The 21,062-nt window shown below is 49.3% G+C and overlaps 1 protein-coding gene and 1 long non-coding RNA gene across 8 annotated transcripts in view; one reads left to right on the top strand and one right to left on the bottom strand.

The window, feature by feature from the left end:
- The window catches only part of Dnmt3a (DNA methyltransferase 3 alpha), a 103,959-nt gene that overhangs the window by 60,614 nt on the left and 22,283 nt on the right, over positions 1-21,062 (top strand). For 2 of the 7 annotated variants that reach the window (XM_046441391.2, XM_058578399.1), the window contains exons 5-6: positions 359-402; positions 845-991. The exons of 1 other annotated variant lie outside the window; for it this stretch is intronic. In XM_046441391.2, coding sequence (XP_046297347.1) covers positions 359-402; positions 845-991 — 191 coding nt within the window. Of the gene's footprint in view, positions 1-358; positions 403-844; positions 992-18,919; positions 18,943-19,027; positions 19,202-21,062 lie in introns of those variants that run through there. 4 more of the 7 variants (XM_046441393.2, XM_058578401.1, XM_046441392.2 and 1 more) reach the window with 3 other exon arrangements.
- On the bottom strand, positions 3,344-19,504 carry LOC124090673 (uncharacterized). The gene is made up of 3 exons (XR_006851199.2): positions 18,879-19,504; positions 9,833-10,027; positions 3,344-6,675 (listed from the first exon to the last, which is right to left on the bottom strand). It is a non-coding gene; the product is annotated as an uncharacterized LOC124090673 (long non-coding RNA).

Here is a 21,062-nt window from a genome sequence, read left to right as displayed (position 1 = left end):
CTAGCACTTCACCATGAGCTACATTCCCAACTCTTTTTATTTTAAGACAGGGTCCCACTAAGTTACCTAAGTTGGCCTCAAATGTGAGAGATCCTCCTGCCTCAGCCTCCCAAGTAGCTACAGACATGTGCCACTACACCTGGCAATTTCTATTATTTCTGTATACTTTGTCCTTGAACTGGCCCCAGTTCTCTCTCTGTGCTCTAGGCCTTCCTCTGAGTCTGTTTGGCCAACATGGTTAACACCTGAATGACCAAATGCTATTCTCTGTGGCAGGCAGTGACCCCGGCTCTAGGTGCAACCTCTGAGCTACCCCTGTAATTCTGCCGACAGTCCCCTTGTTCTTCCCTTTCCACAGGCAAAGAACAGAAGGAGACCAACATCGAATCCATGAAAATGGAGGCAAGTGTTTTCCTCACCCCCAGGGGCTCTGTGGATCCTGATTCTAGAAGAAAGCCACCGCTCTGAGCGACTGTAGCGAGTGTGTGTGAGGGGATCCTGAGGGTGGACCCCTGCTCTTTCTTTGACATCCCCCTGTGAGGAGGAGAGGAAATGGGGGTGGCAGCTGGAGGTTCCCCAGACATGCAGCCAGCACATCCTCCCCCTGTGGAGGAGCACTCTCCCTGTGGCCTTGTCTCTATGCCCCCACCTCCCACATCCCTCACTCTCTGGCCCAGACGGGGCTTGCCCGGCACTCCCTGGTTGCCCCCTCTGGCCAGCAGCCAGAATTCTCATATTCTGTTTGAGGTGAGTGCCCCCTCAGTTCCTCTTCCAGGAGGGGCCCACAGGGGCAACAGTGCCCACCTTAATGCCTGTCTGTCTCTCTGCCGTCTCTCTGTCCTAGGGCTCCCGGGGCCGGCTGCGGGGTGGCTTGGGCTGGGAGTCCAGCCTCCGCCAGCGGCCCATGCCGCGGCTCACCTTCCAGGCTGGGGACCCCTACTACATCAGCAAGCGCAAGCGGGACGAGTGGCTGGCACGCTGGAAAAGGGAGGTGAGGTGCCTTCTGGCCTGAGCCCCCACCTGTCCCATGTACCTGTCCCCACCCTCTGGTCAAGCCTCCTTCCTCCTCAAGTTACCCCTAGAATTTCCAGGGAACTACTTGATCTCTAGGTAGTGACTGATTCATTTGTTCTTTGGACTAATGGTTATTAAGCACTTATGGTATACCAGGCAGTGTACTAGGCTGTGTGTGCGTATATGGTTTCTGCCTTCATGGAGTTGACATTCTGATGGGGGGGACGAGGAAACAAACAAGGGGCTCAAACAAGGTAACAGAGGCCTGCTCTAGGTGGGGTGACCCCAGAGGAGGTTGCTTTTCACTTCAGCTCTAAAGGAACTGAAGAGTTGGGTCTGTGGGAAGTGGGGTGGGGGAGAATGTTCTGGACAGAGGAAATGGTACAAACGAGGAGGTGCTGGCTTTTTGGCAAACCGTTTGCCCAGAGGTGAGCAAGTGGGAAAATGGGGCCAGATGAGACTGGAGAGGAGCAGGCTGCAGTCATCCAGGCCTTGCAGATCCCAGCAAAAGCTGATGACTGACTGAACTGGGGAGTCATAGAAGGAACCTGTGCAGAGGAGTGAGTCGATGTGGATTCAAGTGGCAGCACTGAAGACAGAGGACAGACAGCTTTAGGTTGTTTTTTGGAACAGAATCAGTAGGGCTTGTTGACAGAAGGGAGGAATGGGGAACTGACCCGCAAGGCCACCTTTGGGGTCTGGCCCACAGACATGGCCGTGGTTAGGCCAGTTACTCTGGTAGGAGCACTAGGGGAGGAAGAGGTGTTGGCAGGTGGGATTTAGGGGTTCAGCATGAGTTGCGAGGTGCCTGAAAGCTGGGCTTAGGAAAGCACAGGCTGCAGGTATCAAGGTGGAGTCAAAAGAAACCTGGCATTTTAATCCATAGGAACCAAGGAGCTCACCTAGCAGAGAGGAGAGAAAGAGCAAGAATCCTGTCCAGGAACAGCAACCTCTGTGGGCCATGCAGAGAGGGGGAGGCGCCCAGGCAGAGGCCTGAGGGAGGGCTAGTGGTGAAGAGCAGGAAGGCCTGTGTCAGAAAACAGAAGGCTCCTGGGGGAGTGGCTGGCCGCCCTGTGACACTCAGCTCCTGGAGACTTGCCCACGCATGGGAAAGCCTAAGGGAGCTTGTCTAAGAGCAGCTTCTGTGGGGGAAGGTAGGAGGGTGTGGGGAGCGCACGAGGGCTTCAACCAGGAGAGCAGGTGAGGAAGTGGAGACCGGAAGACCAAGGAGGGAAGTCAGCCCGCCAAGCATAATTTGTTGCGTGGTTGTCTCCTGTGTTTGATGAGAAGAGAAAGTACAAAAAGAAAGGGCTGTGGGGTTGCTGAGAGGAAACTGCCACCACGTGGGGCATTTCACCTTAGCTCTCCATCATCTTGACCCCAGGCCATTTGCCATTGTGTGAGAGTTGGCTCTGGAGAAAGTTCCAAACAATGGGGGGGGGGGCCTGGCTCCTCAATTGTTCCCAATTCCTTTGGGATTCAGGAAGGCAGGAATTACTCCCCTGAAGGAGCCTGGGAAAAGGGCAGCAGCCTGCACCAGGTGGAGGAGAGGAGAGCCACCTAGCCCTGAGCGGCTCTGGGATGGGGATTCAGGAAGTAGACTCTCTTCCTCAGCTCTGGCTTCGCTCCTGGGACCCTGGGACTCAAACACAGGGGCTTTGGTTCTTGACCCATTTTATGCATTTTTTTTTCTGTTCTCACTAAGCCCTGAGGCAGGAAATGTAGAGATTATGACTTTTAGACTTGGAAGAGCTTCTCAAACTGGGCTCCCTCAGTTACAATAATGAAAAGGGTTTTCTCAGCTCACAGGAATAAGGATAAATATATATATTTAAATTATAAGTTTTCTACTAAAAGTTAACACTTTTTTTCTTTTTCTTTCCTTTTTTATTAAGAACATTTGCTGGGCTGGGCACTGTGGCCTACACCTGTGATCCCAGTGTCTCAGGAAACTGAGGCAGAAGGATCACAAGTTCAAGGCCTCTGCAATTTAGCAAGGCCCAGTTTCAAAATTGAAAAGGGATGGGATGTAGCTCGGCAGTAGAGTGCCCCTGAGTTCCATTCCCAGTACCACCAAAAAATAAATAGGTTTTGAAATAATAAATTTTTAAAAGCTCTACCACTATAGCTTAGTGGTAGAGCATCCCTGGATTCAATCCCCAGTAACACCCCCCCCAAAAATTATTTTTCTAGTAAATCTGCTAAATTTTAGTATCAAAATAGATACTAAAATTTAGCAGATTTAACACCCCAACCAATAAAGGTGACAATGAACTTTAATCAAAAGTTTTACAAGTTCTTTAATTAATTAATTGATTGATTGATTAATTTTGTGGTGCTGTGTATTGAATCCAGGGCTTCATGCTTCACTCTACCACTGAGCTACATCCCCAGCCCTTTTTAATTTTTTATTTTGAGACATGGTCTTGCTAAGTTGCCCAGGTTAACCTTAAACTTGTGATTGTCCTGCCTCAGCCTCCCTAGTAGCTGAGATAAAGGTATACACAATTGAAAATAATACAGGTCTCTGGGCTGGGGTTATTGTTTGCCTAGAATGTGCAAGGCCCTGGGTTCAATCCTCAGCACCACGTATAAATAAATAAATAGAATAAAGATATTGCGTTCAACTACAACTAAAAAAAATAAATATTTAAAAAAACAAATATTAAAAAAAATGAAATACTACAGGTCTCATAATGTGAGATCTCCAAACAAAATATCTTTTCTGCCAGTAAAATTGTTCTTTATTCCTATGCTATAATTAAAGATGTCATAAAGAATGCTGTAGTTTCCAGTCAGGTTCTAAAACTATTGATCCCCTCATTTTCAGATTAGGGGACTGGGCCAGAGAGTTATATGACTGGCCGCAGCTCACATAGCAAATGGGGATTGGGGTTGGCATGGAATTAGCATTTAGGTTTCCTGTTTCTTTGTGGGCCCAGCTCTGAATCCCAAACTGTCTTCCTGGGCTATCCAGGGGGGAGGGTAGGGTCAGCTGCAGGTAGCAAGAATGTTGGGGAAACACAGGTAGATTTAGGATGCTCAAACACCTCCCCCATCCTACGTACTCTGCCACACTAAAGAGCAGTTAACGGTTACTATCAGACCTGATTTCTAGGTGGTGCAGAAATCCATCTTCTTAGTCTCATTTTAGCTCTTCAGCATTTGACCCTTTCTTCTGAAACTGCCTTCCTGATGACCCTGCAGGTTCCCATCTCTTGGCAGCTACAGTTCCCAGCAGCATCCTCTGTACTTCCTAAACCACAGCAACCCAGACCTCTATGCCACCCTCTGCCAGTCTTGATCCACTTACCACTCATCTGGTCTCAGAGATCCAAATACCTACCCCTTCCCCAGAAAGATATCTCCCCTCCTGAGAAAACCCCCAGGCTCCAGGACTTAGCTACACCTATTTCTCTGGCACTGCCACTTCAAGGTGCAACCAGCATTTCCCAACCAGGGAGTGTAATACCACTTTTCAAAACTTCGGATGCCTGTAATTCCAGTGACTTTGGAGGCTAAGGCAGGAGGATTGCAAATTCAAGACCAGCCTCAGCAATTTAGCAAGACCCTATCTCAAAATAAAAAGGACTGGGGATGTAGCTCCCCACTAGTGGTAAAGTGCCCCTGGGTCCAATTCCTAATACAAAAACAAACCAACCAAACAAAACTTCCTTCAGGCATCTTTACTGAACCCATTCCCAGAACTCTTCCTGTCTGAGCACCATGTAAAATACTGGAAGCGTAGGAGGAGGGCTCAGGGTACCTGCAGAAAGTGTATTGTACTGAACAGGGGCTTTGACTGATTCTTCCAGGGGTCATCATGCATCAAAAAGAGACAGCTTTAGACTTTTTAAAGGATGAAACTGGGCTGGCCTAGTGGCAGTAATCCCAAAGACTTGGGAGGCCAAGGCAGGAGGACTGCAAGTTCAAGAGCAGCCTCAGCTATTTAGTGAGACCCTGTCTTAAAATGAAAAATTTAAAAAGTCCTGGGGAAGGACTGGGGATATAACTCCATGGTAGAGCACCCCTGAGTTCTATCCCTAGTACCAAAAAAAAAAAAAAAAAAAGTAAAAAGTATAGGGTGAACTGGAATTTGGGGAGTGGAGAGGAAAGGCATATCAGAAGAAGGTAAGCAGCAGGTGCAGAGGTCCCAAGGCTTCTAAGAGTGGAAGTTTGTTGTTGGAGGTTTGTGTTGGAATTCAGGGGGTGCTGGTGGAGCCCAACTGGGAATGTGGGAGCAGGTCAGGCCTGAAGGGCTTGTGTGCCCTGCTGGGGAGCTTCTACCAGACCCCAGCCTGCCTGTTCCCCTGGTCAGAATGCCACACCTGGGAGACCCTCACTCAAAATCTCCCCTCCCCTCACCTCTAGTTTAATTTCCTTTTCCCTTGACCTCCCTTGTCAATCAGACCACAGTTACTGAGCAAGGCTTACTCCTTTCTCTTCAGTCTACCCAAGCCAACCTACCGCCCAAGGCTTAAAAAACACTTAGAATACCACAAAATAAATCATGAAATTTAAAATAAGTAGGTGAGGAAAATATGACATTTTCTCCATCCCTCAGGCTGGGGATTCATGCAGGAACTAGGAAGCTGATGTCCTCTGTTTTGTCCCATGTCCTATTCCCTCCATCTATTTACTAATCCTCTGCTTTAATCATGACCAGGACCTTCCTAGAACCCACAGTGGCTCCCCCTTGTGTCCACCATCCTGTCAGATAGCCTCTGACTATTTCTCATATTTTCAACCCAGTTACTTCCACCATTAACCCAGTGGTTTTAGCACTCCATTATAGCCTGTCGATGTTGTAACTCTCTCATTCATCTTTTTACCCCAACCAAGTTATCAATTACTTCAAGGCAGGGGTACCGTGTCCTACTGCTCTAAGACCTAGTCTCTTTCCTGGTTTCCAACCTGAAGGTCGGGACCCTCAACTCATTCATCCTTATGATAATTAGAAGCTTAATAAACACTGAATATATTAATATATTAATAAATACTGGATATAGCTCAGTTGGTAGAGTGCTTGCCTTGCATGCACAAGGCCCTGGGTTCAATGCCCAGCACCACAAAAATAAATACCAAATAGTGAAGAAAATGAATCATCTGTGGCCCAAATATCGTAGTCTCTCCTCCTCTTTCCCCACCTACTACCTTCAGACACAATCCTGCCCTTATCTCAGACTGTCCAGCAAGGAGCAAAGTTTTGCAGGGTGCTGTTCACTATGGCCTCTGGGGGCAAGTTCAAATGCTGGCTTCCTGGTAGTGAGACCTTAGACATCACTGTAACTCACCACTAAATTAAAGTCCCTCTGTGGATAGACTTGGCCAAGTGCTGCTCTTCTGCGTAGATCTCAAATCCATGGGAGCAGCACTCAACAGTTTGTTTACTGCCTCTACCCAACCACAGTTTGTTAAGTGCAGGTCCTCTGGGCACCTCTGCCCCCAGGGCTGGCAGGCAGGAGTTACCAAGAGGGCAAAGATGTCCTGCAGATGTGTGCATTAAAGAGGAAACAACCCTTAATTAACACTCCTAGCACAGAGCTAGCATGTAATAGGAGATTGATAAGTTTCTTAAAAGTATTTTAGGGGCTGGGGATATAGCTCAGTTGGTAGAGTGCTTTCCTTGCATGCATAAGGCCCTGGGTTCAATCTCCAGCACTGCCAAAAAAACAAAACAAAAAAAAAAAAAAGTATTTTAAATTACATAAGTATTATACAATCTCTTTATAAATACATGTTATGAGAACTCTGTCCCCCACACCCCAATTTTAACTTCTTCAAAATACTTTAGGGGGCTGGGATTGTGGCTCAGTGGTGGAGTGCTTGCCTAGCAAGTGTGAAGCCCTGGGTTCAATCCTCAGTACCACATAAAAATAAAGGTATTCTGTCCAACTACAACTAAAAAATAAATATTAAAAAATATATACTTTAGGTGCTGGGCATGGTGGCACTCACCTGTAATGCCAGCTATTTGAGAGGCTGAAGCAGGAGGACTGCAAGTTCTAAGCCAACCTTAGTGAGATGCTGTCACGGGGGGTGGGGGGGTGGGGGGGGGGGGGGGGGGGTGGGGTGGGGTGGGGGGTGGACAGGGCTGGGGATATAGCTGAGTGGTAGAGTGCCCCTGAGTTCAATCTTCAGTACTACAATGAAGGGGAAAAAAAAATTTTTTTTTAAAGGGCTTCATGCTATTGGGTTGGTGTACAAATGTCACAATTATTCCTATCCATCTAGATTTACATGCAAATACATAATTTTTCTTCACAGATTTTTTTCTTTTATATAAATGGAACCACACTAATTCCATTTTACAGCTTGGTTTTTCATTTACAATAAGCCTGGCCAGTCTAACCATGTAATTCCTATTTCATTCCATCATTTAGATCACTATGATTTTATTCACCCAGCCTCTTATTAGTGGTCATTTATGTTGTGCACAATATTTTGCTGTCTAGTTATTGCAGCAGTGAACATCCTAGATCCTGTCTCTTTCTGCATCTGCGTCTCTATGAGACAGATACCTAGAAAGAGAAACTGCTACTCAAAGGGAATGTGCAGTTTGCATTTTATAAAATTTGGCAAGTTGCCCTCTAAAAAGGGCAGCACCAATTTATGCTCCAAGAACAGAGTAGAGATGACTTCTGCCTTTGCCAACATCAATACTTTGCTAATCAAATGGGAGGGGAATGTTTTTTGATTATGAGTATAATTGGCATTTCCCAGATTAAAAAGCAAGATTGAACATCTTTTCATATGTTTATTGGCCATTTGTGGTGCTGCTGCTTTGGTAAGCTTAGCAAATGTTACTTCCTCTTGCTTTACAACCTGTGGTCCCAAAAGACCGCTCTTCCTGTCTGCCCTGGGAAGATCAGCCTTCTAGAGAGAAAGTCTAGAGGACTACCTCCTGCTGGGCCATATTCCATTTAATAAGCAATTGCTCAGCGCCCCCTGTGTAGGCGTCTGTGCAAGGAGCTATGGGAAGAGAAGGTGACCAAGGTGTGATCTCCTGGGCTTTTGCAAAGTAGATCAATAAGGGCTACAACCAAATTAGGAGCCGAGGTGGGCATTTGAGGCAGACATTCCTCACAATACTGCCTTGCCTGCAAAAGTGCCTCCAAACGAACATCACCCTTTGAGGAGCCAGTGACAGTTGAAGCAGGCACAACAAGTACACTTTACCAAAAGGCTGGCCACCTTTTAAAGCTGCTCCTGTGACAGCCCATAATCAAGAGTGGCTTCCAGGGCTGACCTTTGTGTTAAGCTGTGAAAACTGCCACAAAGGAACTCTCCAGTATCCTTTAAGTGGATGAGCTGTTTGCACAATGGAGTATTCACTTCTGGGGGCACAGAGAGAATAGCTCTCTGAACAACCCCCACTTTTTAGTAGTGAGAAAATAAGTATATGGGGGTTAGTAATATATCCACAATGTATCCAGCATCCAATGGCCTGCCACCGCAAAGCCCAAGCTGGGGGTGGAGGGCAGACTGTATTGAGCACCATTCTTACACCCAGAGTATTAGCTTTCACCATACCCCTAAAACATATTTTCCCCAATTACTATATACATTTGTTTTTCATTTTTTGTTTTTGTGTTTTTGGTACTGGGGACTAAAACTAGGTCTTTCTGCCTCATGCATGATTAGCACATGCTTAGGACATGCTCCTGTTGAGATACGCCCCCAGTCCTATAAAAAGCACTTCATCCCTGTTTTTACCACTGGGAAACTAAGATTTCCCGAGATAAGTAGGGGAGAGCCAGATGGATATCCCAGTGGAGAGGCCTCTGGGCAAAACCAGACTCCAGATCTCAGACTTCTGTTCTGCAGGCAGGTAGTTTTCCTGATTTCCAGTCGTGGGTTGTCATGAATTCAAGCAGGTTTAGAAGAGACCCTCCAGTGCTGCCTGACTCTGTGAGGCTCTGGTCCTTTTAGCTCTTGTGACCTGTCCCTCCCAGCTCCACTTGGTTCCTTGCCCTGCCCTTGACTTGCTGTTTTCTCCTGACTGTCTGACATTGTGAAATTGGATTAAGACAATGTTGGAATGAGATTCAGGAGGCCTGGTTTCCGGTCTTAGCTTCTGCCCCTGATTAGTTGATCAATTTGAGGAGCTCTTTCTCCTCTCTGCACTTGAGTTCCCTGGACAGAATTAGACTCCATGACTCCAGGGATTCTAAAATGTTACAGTGGTGAAGAGGACTAAATCATGACCTGTAGCTCGCTTTGTCACCCCTACTACCTTGTACAAAAACTCCAAACATCAGCAAATTCTGAGACCTCTCCCGTAGGCTTTTCCTAGAGGTACATTATACAAAACATCCTTATAAGGACTCTGATGAAACAATGTTCATAAAATTTGTTTTTGGGGTTGGGCACAGTGGTGTGGAGGCTGAGGCAGGAGGAATGCAAGTTCAAGCTCGCCTAGGCAATTTAGTGAGACCTTGTTTCAAAATAAAGTAAAAAAGGATGGGAGTATAGGTAAATGATAGAGCACTTGCCTAGCCTGTGTGAAGCCCTGGGTTCAATCCCCAATACTGCAAAAAATTAAGGGAAGGAAAGGTAGAGCAGCGTGCTTTAAGACTTCTTGGACAGCTAGAAGACTAAGGTCTACTGAGCCCCCTTCTCACCCATCTGTGGAGTCCTTCCTAAGGTCTGTCCCTTATCCTCAACTGTCACTTTTTTTTTTTTTTGGTGGTGCTGGAGATTGAACCCAGGGCCTTGTGCATGTGAGCCAGGCACTCTACCAGCTGAGCCATATCCCCAGCCCTCTCATCAGTCACTGGTCACTTTGCACTCGCTCCACACCACCTGCCCACCTTACCATTTTTCTGACGTAGCTATTCTTCATGTCAACACTTTACAGATAACATGGCTCTTCCCTTCTTCCACTTTAACAATGAAGAGTAGGCAGTACGAATATTTATATTTTCACTTCCAGCTCAGATGGATTGAACAAAAATAGGAATAACCGTTGAGACTCCCCTGTATTTGAATCTTGGTGGTGTTTGAAAGGCACCTTTGTGAGGCAAAAATCAGAAAATGAAAATTGAGTTAGACCTGCTTTCTATACACAGCAAAGATGAAGGTGTTACTAGAATTCAGTGTTCCCTGGAGGTGGCTTTGTTTATCACCCCTCAGAATCACCTGGGCAATGTATCCAAAGACAGGTCCCTTTTCGAGCCACTGCAGCAGGATCTCAGGGCATTGCTTGACGGGTCTGGATATCAACCAGTTCCCCCCACAAGGTTCCAGGGGTTTCTAAAGTCTGAGAACCACCAAGCTTCAGATGCTTAGAATTAAACCAAACCTGAAGAAATTCCCTGAAATATTGTATAACCTGCATCTGGGACCTCTGCACAGTAGGGTCACCTGGGAATTTTGTTTAAACTGTACAACCTGCCTGGATTAATCACACCGGGAATTTAGTGGCAGCCAGCTCAAGGCATTGCTAAAGGCCTCCAGGTCATTCTGATGTAGGCCCAGATGCAGGCTCTTGGATCTGGAAGGACCAGCGGAGGAAAAAAGATGGGCTTGGAGGCAGGCACTTTGTAAGCCTGGGCAGGGTTGTGGGGGAAGACCGGAAAAGGGCTGGGTACAGGAATTTAAATTTTCCCTTTCTGATGGAGATGGCAGTAGCCATGTTTGTCCCCAGGGCCTGCTAGGTCTTCTTTCTCTTTGGACTCTGAAACTTGAGAGGGTCTGCATGCCTGAATCTGAATGGTGGTCCCTTAGCCCCTCCCCTTGGCCCCCAGATTCTGGAATACAGGGTGGGGGAAGGGTGGTGGTTAAGGTGTACCAGTTCCTTTGCCCCTCCTCCCAGTATAGAATTAGCACTTCTCCCCGGGACTGGCTTCTAAAACAAAGTGAAAACATCCACATGTTCTAAAGCAAACTTGTCATAAGGTTTTTCTGCTTTCCAAGTATTGCCCACTCTGATTTCCTTTGAATTTTTTAAAAATATTTTTTAGTTGTCAATGGATCTTTTATTTTATTTATTTATTTCTATGAGGTGCTAAGGATCCAACCCAGGGCCTCACGCATGCCAGGCAAGCGCTCTACCACTGAGCCACAACTCCAGCCCTCCTTTGATCTTATTTGTGATATTTGGCAGATATTTATAGTCCTGTTGGCTGGCTAGGAAACCGGTCCAGAGAAGCTAGGTGGTGAGGTAAGGTCTTGTCATCAGCTATACCTTGCCTAGTCCAGACTACACCTCTCCCCCCACCACCTGCCCCCACCCTTAATTCTCATGTTAAGGAGCATGTAAGTCCTGGGGTCAGTGCAGCTTTCTACACCTCACCCCTGTAATGTCATCTCTGCTGCCTGCCCAGGTCCCCAGGCTCAGGTGAAGCAATGCAGACCCAGCAGTTCTTTGTTAGTGGACAAAAGTGACAGGACAGGAGGATCAGCCCTGGAGCTTCAGGAAAGAGAATGCAGGTGGGCAGAGGGAGGCAGGAGGTCTAGCTGCAGCCCTGGTCCCTCTGGCTTCCAAGCATAAGCCATTAGGGAAGCATAGGGCTGAGCGAGGAGGGCTGAGGGCTGCTTGGGAGAGAGCTGGGGTGGCAGGGAGGGGAGGTGGGTCAGTGAGAAGGGAAGGACTGGCTTTCTGGCAGGGCCTCTACCCTGCATCTTATTTACTTATTTTTGTGGTGTTTGGGATGGAACCAAGGGCCTCTATCTTTCTTTTCTTTTTTGCGGGGGTGGGGGGGGAGATGGTGGTGTGTGTGCGTTTGGGAAGTTACCGGGATTGAACTCAGGGGCACTTGACCACTGAGCCACATCCCTAGCCCTATTTTGTATTTTATTACAGACAGGGTCTTACTGAGTTGCTCAGTGCCTCTGCTAACTTGCTGAGGCTAGCTCTGAACTCGCAATCCTCCTGCCTCAGCCTCCTGAGCCACTGGGATTACAGGCTTGCACCATTGAGCCCGGGCAGAGCAGGTCCCATGCTTCAGCCCCTCTTACCAGATCCGCTAGTGACTATGCCTGTGTTTGTTTCTTCCCCTCATCTGCTGGGGCTAATGCAGCAGTAGGCGACTCCCAAATCTGGCCATTCCTGCCTGAAAAGCGAGAGGGTATGCCCATTCTGGTACACCCTTGCTTGTCTTCCCTTGAATCTTCCTGCCTTTGCTGATCCCTGAGTGTCTGATTTCCCTGGGCACATGTAGGAAGCGTCACTACCAAGTAATTTGCCATCTAATTGCAGGTTGTCTTGAACGTGGGCTGTGGTTTATGTGTGGCGGGTCTGTGATACACAATTAGGCTGTGAGTAACAGAAGGTGGAGGCCCATCTCTCCACTTCTTTTTCCCTTCCTCAGGGCCTGCCAACCCAGCAGGTGCCTGGGACTCACCCTGGGGCCATATTGGGCCTAGGTGTGTTTCAGGCAGGCTCACTGAGGTTGGTTTCAGGAAATTAATCTGATAAGTGGGGGTGGGGGTGTCCCTGCCCAGTGGCTCTCACACAAGTGCCGTGCCTCTCCTGAACTGCAGGGAGAGATTCTGCTTCAGGGCCCAGGTTTGGGCTTGTGGCATGGAGCCCAACTTGTCCAGCACACTGCAGTTGCCATGGTGACCCTTTTGCTTTTCTTCAGGAGGAGGGGGAGGATGGATTTCTCTTTTCAGTCCAAATCATCTGCCTGGACTGCCACCATTCTGTACACTCTGGGAACCAGACTCCCAGCCTACTGCCTTCTGCTTTCTTCCATAGGGCAAAGCTAGTCCAGCCCTGCGGTTTTAAATCATGACCAAATATCAGGCAATAAAGGATATGACCAGAAAGGGAGCAGAAGGGGAAGGCCCTGGAGGTGAAGTGGCTGGCCTGGGACAAGTGGCTGAAGTGTGGCATGGGCACACACCTTCGCATGTCCTCCTTCCTACAGTCTTCTCTCCACCCCACTTCCTCTTCAGTTAGTGATTCTGGCTCTTCAGGTGGGCACAGTCCTTTCTAGGCCTCAGTTTCCTCATTTGTAACAAAGAGTCTCTGGTTCTCACACCTGGCTGGCATCAGCATTACCTAGAGAGGTTTTACTAGAGTCCTGGGCCCCTCCCCAAGGGTGCTGCTGATAGGTAAGGCCCAAGAATCTCTATTTTTAAAATCCTCCTTGGGTGATCCTAATCGCATTTAAACCCAGTAAGTTTTGGGGTTCTCCTGGCAGGATGACCTGCAGAGGCCTCGTGGAAAGAAAAGGAAGTTCTACCTGGGGCTGAGGGCTGACTGGCCTTTCTAGGCTCCCAGGAGCTTCTGGAACCCCCGGCAGGTTAGTTGTGCCAGGAAGCCAGTGTTTCCTGGTCATGCTGGCTAAGCCAAGTCCGGCCCCCACCTCTTCCCTCAGGAGAAGCCAGGAGAGAGAGAATGACAGGAAGGGGGGGATGTTGCCATAACAACCAGCTCCAGGCAGAGGCCTCCCTTCCAGGGGCTGGTGCTTCACCCAAGTCATGGTGGTTTCCATGGAGATGAGGTACTGAGGGATGGGGGGGGGGCTTTTGCCCCACTTAGAGTATTAGTCAGAAGCTGCTAGAAGGCTGCACATCCCTAGGTGGGAGCCCTGGACCCCCCCTGTCAACTTAAAGTCCCCCAGCATGGCCTCTGCTCTCTGGGTGCACGTCTGACACCTTCTCCAGCTTAGTTGCTCTCTCTGCGGCCGTCTCCTTAGCAACAAGTCCTGCTAACTCCAAGCTGTTGGCTCTGTGGCTATTTTTAGCTTCACTGCCAGCAGCCCAGTCCTGGTCATTTGCTTGCAACCCCCCATGGATTGCAGGGGAATAGGAAAATGAAGATTCTTGGCTGCTTTGGGGAGCCTAGACCCAGACCCTCGGCAACCATTAGAATTTCTACAGTGGAAAGTTATCTGTCCCCCAACCTGGAACTTGGGTGGCTTAGGATAAAGCTTCTGAGACAATGTTGCCTTCAGTTCAGGAACCAATGTTTGAGTCTTCCATTAAGGTGCCCTGTCCACAGAGCTTCCAAATCAAACTGAATTAAGATCCAGTTCAGGCCTTCTGATATTTATCTCCCAGAGAAAAGGAGTATACACAGCTGCCTTCCTGTAAGACCAGCAGATCTAAGGGAGGGTTACACATGGTAGGGAGGAGGAGGAGGAGCAGGAGAAGGAAGAGACAAGGTAGTAGATAAGGGACTATAGGGGAAGGTAGGGACAATAGCGGGAACAAGGGTAAAGGGCCAGAGCAGCCCTGTCCAAAAGAACTTTCTGTGGGGAGGGAACTGTTCTATAATCTGTGCTATCCAGTACAGTAGCCCCCATTCACTTGTGGTTCTCTTGGATACTCAGAATGTGGCTAGTGCAAAAAACAACCATATTTTAATTTTTATTTATTTTCAATAGCTATATGCAGCTAGTAGCTACTTTAGTGGAAAGCACAGGGCTAGAGAAATTTCCCTGGTAGAGGTAACTGGTGAGCTGGCGTAGACGGATGGGCAGGATCTGGGCTGGTGGAAGTTGAAGGGGAAGAGCATTCCAAGAGGAGCAGCATGAGGAGTGGCAAGTGGGTGGCAGAGCATGGGCTGCGTGATATGTCACAGAGGCCTCCAGATTTGTGGGGGCCTTGAGTGTTGTGCAAAGAGTATTGATCACCTGGCACTGAGGCCTTTAAGCTGGGGGCAGGAGGACAGGTTTGAACACCCAACCTGACCTCACGGTCTTTTGTTTGGTAGGGTCAGTGAGGACAGGAAGTGACTCCCCAGTGTGTTGCTTTGCAGATGGCTTTTAGGGTCGTGGCTTCTCTGATTTTGAGTAAAGGGACACAGGTGTTAAGTGTCCTGTTGGTTATGGCAACAAATAGACTGCCTTCACCCTGCCAGCAGGGCACTTTAAGACATGCTACAGAACACTGAACTTGAGCTAAAACAAGGCAAGTAGGAGTGGCCATTGCAGCTTGGACCTCCAGGCATTACTGCTCTTTGGTTCAATATCCTGGCCTAGGGTCTCATCTCAGTTCTCTGGGCCTGAAAGTCCTTTTTTTTTTGTACCAGGGATTTGAGAACTCAGGACACTCAACCATTGAGCCACATCCCCAGCCCTATTTTGTATTTTATTAAGAGACAGGGTCTCAGTGAGTTGCTAAGTGCCTTGCTTTGCTGAGACTGACTTTGAACTCGCGATCCTCCTGCCTCAGCCTCTCCAGCCACTGGCATCATAGGCAGGCGCCTGGCAAGGGTGCACTCTTATGACAATGTTCTTCAAAGTCCCCAGAGAGTGACATATACCAGAAGAGTATATTTAGCAATTTAGAATAGGACATGTTCTGGTCACATAGATCATAATACTTGTCCTGTGGTTTTCTGGCAACATAAAAGGTATGAGCGCCACTGGAAAATGTAATTAAAGTTAGGAGTTTGCTTGATGAATACAGCATAGGGCTGAGAGTCAGGTGTCCCCAAGAGGTTTTCATCATCTCTGTGGCCGGTTGAGTCACTGCTGCCTTTGCCTGCCAGAGAGGAAATATGCTCTGTCTTTGAGGTCACCTCTCTGTTGGGCCAGGGTGGATCCTTCCTCTCTAGCACCTCTTTTAGGCTCTTGACATCCACCACATTCTTTTCATCCAAGAGTCCCTCCTTTCAACATACTTTGATGATAATTCCAAGGACAGGGCTTATTTTACATTAAGCTGCTATTTTAAGTTGACTATCTTTATCTCAATCAAAAGACCTATCTCAGGAATTACCCGGAAGGTCAAAGGCATATGTGACATGAGGTTCCTTAAAGGCTACCCTGTATTTTTTTTTTTTTTTTTTAAATATCTGACCTTTTTCCAAAATCACCTCTTACTTATCCTAGATCTTGGGGTCTCTTCTGCTTTGGGGTCTGATTCTTGTCTACTGATCCTAAAGAAGACACATGCCTGGTTACATGACTCAGTCCGTAAAAGGGCAGTGTTTCTTGTCTGCATGGCCACAGGAAAGGAAGATGCCCTCATTTTGTTAGGGGATACTTTTGAGTCTGGGCTTCCTTTTTCTTAAGTTGGGAAGCTGTGTGGAAGAGCTAAGATTTGACTTGAATTAAATTAAAATTAACTTTGTGGCATTGGGTATTGAATCCTGGACCTTACACTTGCTAAGCAAGTGTTCAACTACTGAGCTACATTCCCAGCCCTTTTTTCAATTTTATTTTATTTATTTATGTTAAAAATAGTTTTAGTTATAGATGAACACAATACATTTATTTATCTATTTTTATGTGCTACTGAGGATTGAACCCCAGTGCCTCAAGTGCTAGGCAACACTCTTCCACCAAGCTACAACTCCGGGCCCTCAGTTTTATTTTGAGACAGGGTCTCAGTAAGTTGCAGAGGCTAGCCTCAAACTTACAATCCTCCTGCCTCAGCCTCCAGAGTAGCTAATATTACAGGTGTCCATAACCACATCTGGCTTGACTTGAATTTTAAAGGAAGAAAATAAATAAGTTTGACAGCTAGGGGAGAGTGGCTACTTTCTTTGTGGGCCATTTGAGAAAAGCAAATGGTCAGTTCTGACACTTTTCAATATTGGCTGCACATTCAGGCCTTATTACTGTCTGGAGAAGTCCTAGGACCACAGAACAGACTGAGGTGTTCAGTTGTATTATGATGGAAAAGGAGGTATCACAGATGAGATAGGATATATGAAAAGAAGAGCCAAGCCAGAAATCAAAAACTTCCTTTTGAGAGGAGGCCTGGGGTGAAGGTCTAAGGTGGTTGTTGACAGGGCCCAGATGCTAAGAAGGCAGCAGAAGGGCAAGCACCTAAGCAAATCATTTCACATTCCTTAAATGTCAGGGGCAGGCAAGAGGGGTAAATTCAGGGCAAACCCAGGGCCTTTTTCATGCTAGGAACAGGCTTTACCACTGACCTACACACCTAGCCCCAAATTCTGGGCTTCTCATGATGGCTGGAGCATCTCCTGAAAAGATGTCTCAAACAGATAACTTGATTAGGTTGAAAGATGGATTGGGACGAAAGAGGACTTTTTTGTTGCTGATGGAACTGCTTTTTCCTTGTGAACAAGTTTAGTGTTGAGAGGGAAGCTTGTAACTCAAGTCCTATATGCAGAAGGTCCTCTGATATGGAGACCTCCATTCTTTTCAGGGCTTACTTGTTCTGATGGCCCTGGGAAGGATAAGCTGAGACCCTGAAGAGATGTGGGCTGTCCTTAACAGTGCATTTCTTGTCCTCATTATTCTGATACCTGTTCCAGCTGGTATGTCCCAGTTGACTATGGCTGGGGGCCAGGCACCTGGGGAGTTATCTCATTGTCCTTAGGATGCTGGTCTTCCAAGCTTGAGAGAGCTGATGTCATCTCTCTTGTTTTGCAGATGAGAAAACAGACTTCTTGGGGTTATGTTGGTCATGTTGGTGGCATCAGAACTCAAGTCCAGGTTTCTGCCAATTTTGCAGCCAGACAGCCCTCTCCTGCTGGGAGCATTCACCTTCAGTTTGCTGTCCTTTTTAATTCATCTTGCAAACTCAAAATAGGACTAATTTTTCTAAAATACCCATTTATCTTGTCAGAATATATCCTTCACTGTTACAGAATATATCCATTGACATGCCTGACCCTTCTTACAATCTATCCTTATATTTTTCTTCCTCTTAGCTTTAGTGGAACTGGGAGGGTGGAGGTGAGCATGGTTCTCCCTCCTTCATTTGCCTAATATCTCTATCTCTTATCCTGCCTGACTGACCTCATTCCAAATCCCATTCATCCTCTGACCTCTGTAACCTCATTCATCATTCCTACCACCCATTTTTTTGTCTTGTGAGCCATCTGCTTGGGATCTGTGGTACAGTTATCTTATATACACTTGTTTTTCAGTGGATTTTCCAGTCTCCCCAAGACTAGTGGAATCTGGCAGCTCCCTGAGGGCAGGGCCAAGTGTCTGTTCCTGGATCTGATGCTACAGCCCATCTAATGGAGGGCTCTGGGTGGAGACTTTGTGTCACCTTGTGGGTAGGTGCCTCTGCTTAGGAGGGAGCTTGAAATGGCGGAGGCTACACCTGGAGGTTCCTGGCGACAATAATGTCGTCTTAAGCTACACATGGCTTGGCTGGGAACGGAGGCATTGCTCTACTTTACAACTCAACATTACAAATAGGAAAATGAGCCACCCGGGGGCTGCCGGGACTTGGCCAGTTAGAGGCTCACAATGTCCGAATCTATCAACCACTCTTCGTAAGCACCCTCTCTGTCCACCTGTAGCGTGAAGGGGAGACGCCCCAGCAGTTCTCGTCTTGGAGCGCGCAGTTTCCTTTCGGCTGCCTTCTGTCCCTCCATCTGTATTCGGAGTTTCCCTGAACTGCCTGGGACTCGCTTATCTGTGAGCTTTTTCTTTCTTTTTCCGGTCGTGCTTCTGCGAAACTCACTTTCTACAACTTTCTCCCGGCTCTTCCAGACCGTCCGAAAGCTCCGCTCCCGTCCCTGGACTCCACCAGGTTCCCCGAGGGCCCGCGGCCAGCGCACACCGCCCCTCCCTGCGGCCCTCCTTCCCCGCTCCCGCGGCTCCCCGCCGGGCCGGCTCCGCTAATCTCCTCCCGGGAGGGGGCCGCGGGGGCAGGGCGGGCCGGCCGGAGGAGGGGAGCGCTCGGCCGGCCGGGGCGGGGCCCTGGGAACGGGCGCGGGCCGGCCTCGCCCCCAGGCCCCCGCGCCCCTCGGACCCCGGAGAGGGGCTGGCCCACTGCCAGCGTCGGAGGCCGGCCCCCTCCCCCGGCCCGCCAACAGCCAACCAGGCACTCCAGCGGGGCCCACGTGACCTGGAGTTCTAGACAAAGAAAATGTTCCCTCCCTCCCCCCCACCGCCCCCTCCCCCTCACTCTGGCCCCCTCCGCCCCCAGCCCCATCGCCCCCTTCCCCTCCCCCCAGACGGGCAGCTACTTACAGAGCTTCAGGGCCGGGGCTCACACCTGAGCCGGACCGCAGAGGGGCTGCACCTGGCCTTATGGGTAGGTTCCTGGACGGAGCCCTGGGGAGACTGGGGGCGGGGAGGCGGCAGGCCGGTGGGAGGATCCCCGCAGCCCTCTGTGTTTCAAAAGAGTCAAGTATGCCTCCCCGGTCCGCAGCTGCCGCGGCGTCCCGGGCCGGCTAGAGTTCTGGAGATGCTGACTTAGTGCCGTCCCGCCCACTCCTGTTCAGGAGCCCCAAGGCCCGGGCTCTAGTGGCACCTGGCGCCCTCAGGGGACAGGAAGATCACCCCGGGCAGTGGTAACTGCAGGCTGGGGGAGCAGGCGGCCTGGCCGAGGGCAGCTGTGACCAGGAGTTGGGTTGGAAGCAGCCTGGGCTGAGCTGCTGGCAGATGGTGCCTGGCGATTTCCCGTTGACCTCTGTGCCGGGTTGGGGGATCACATTGCCCTCAGGGACCTTCCAGCTGTGGCCTCTTGAGGGATAGTTTTCCCCCCATGAAGTTCCTGGGAGCCACAGGGCAGGCTGCCAGAAGAAGGGGCGGGGATCAATACAACCCTGACGGGCTGTGGGGGCAGCCTGATGCCCTGTGACACAGGGATAGCCCGAGACCTCGTGGGCTTGGGAGTACAGGCGCTAAGACCTCTGACCTTTGGACTGGGAATTGCAGGAGGAGTTGGAGGCAGACAGCTGCCCTAGGAAATGGACCTGGGCCGGGAGGCGGTAGTCAGTGGAATTACCAGTGGCTTTCCCCAGGCTGGACAGACTCCTGGCCAAGTGATTTCCTTGAGTCAGGGGTAGTGGGGGATGGCGTAGTGTCCCTCTTTGGATCCTGCCCAGACTCTCGGCCTGCTCTCTGTGAGAGGAGCCTTCAGTCCAAAGTCGAGAGCCCCAAGTTAACCCTTCCCTCTCCTATTGTTCCCCTGGGGAGAAGGCCTGGGGTAGTGAAGGAGGACTGGAGGTTGGTTCTCTTGCCCTGGGCTGACTATTCTCGTGAGGCCCCTCCCCCACCGGCTGCTCCAGCCCTCCTTCCCCTTTCCTCTGGCCTCCTGCTGGTAACCCCCCTCCTCTGCAGCCTGGTCCTGGTGGAGGCCCCCTTCCTCCTCTGTAAGCCTCTACCGTACTGGGCGCCTGTTCTCCTGCACTAAGTGGGTTGGGGATGCGGAGCAGCTATCAGCGGCAGCATCTGACAAGCTGGGGGAAGTTGTGGGGGAAGAAGAATTTTCAGGAACTGCTGTAGAGGGGGTGAGGAGGGAGACAAAGGGGCTGTGGGGGAGTACTGAAGGTGGTGGCAGGCACGACTCCCTTCTAGACCTGGGAACCTGGTGGGGAGCTGGCATCCACTGGCTGCTGCCTACTGTGGATGTTAGAGGGGGTCCCTTCCCCTCCTGTCCTGCCACCTGCTTGCCTTATGCTGGCTGACGGGCCTATCAGTCCTACAAACTGGGTCTTTGGGACTTCCCAGGCAAACTCCCAATCTAGGTCAGTCGTTCCTGCCTGAAGGTCAAGAAAACACAGTAGAGGGAGCAGACACCAGGGTGGGAGGTGGGGGGGAGGACAGGATGGTTATTTGGAGTAACTAGCTGGTGATTCCAGGAAAAGAAGTGGCTTTCCTAGAGATCTAGCCTGGGTACCTCTTCTTGGGGGAGGAGGTGATAGCTCATTGATTTGGAAGGAAGGGGAAGGAAGTTCCAGGTGAGGTTGGGGCCGGTGGGTTGAGCAATTACTCTGCATTCCTCCACCCCTGCCAGGCTACCTTGAGCTCATTTTCCCAGCTGTTTGTGGGCTGGGGGCAGAGGATACCTTATCTCATTTTAGAATTTGTTGAGTGAGAGAGAGCTATGACTAACATCATCCGTGTTTTAGGAGTCGCCACAAGAAAAAGATTTGACTTGTTGCCGTGAGGCAAAAACTTGAAGATTGAACGAAATAAAGTGAACCTACCAGTCAATGCACTAGATCTTTGACCTTAAAACAGAGGTTCTTAATCTGGGACCCTTGGATGTGGGGTTCATTGACAGGCTTTGGAAGAGTCCTTGGGATCCTTGATATGTGTGTACATCAAGATTCTTAAACAGGTGGCCAGAAACCCTGCAGTTCAAATGCCCTTTCAGGTTGGGGCAACTCTGTAAAGAAGGGACTCTGGCCGTTCAGCTACTAATGA

This window comes from Marmota monax, unplaced genomic scaffold, assembly GCF_021218885.2.
Source record: "Marmota monax isolate L192 unplaced genomic scaffold, Marmota_monax_Labrador192_F-V1.1 WCK01_AAM20220418_F8-fsc00010, whole genome shotgun sequence".
Lineage (NCBI taxonomy): Eukaryota > Metazoa > Chordata > Mammalia > Rodentia > Sciuridae > Marmota > Marmota monax.
Note: the sequence above shows the minus strand (reverse complement) of the source record. Positions and strands in the feature narration are given on the sequence as shown.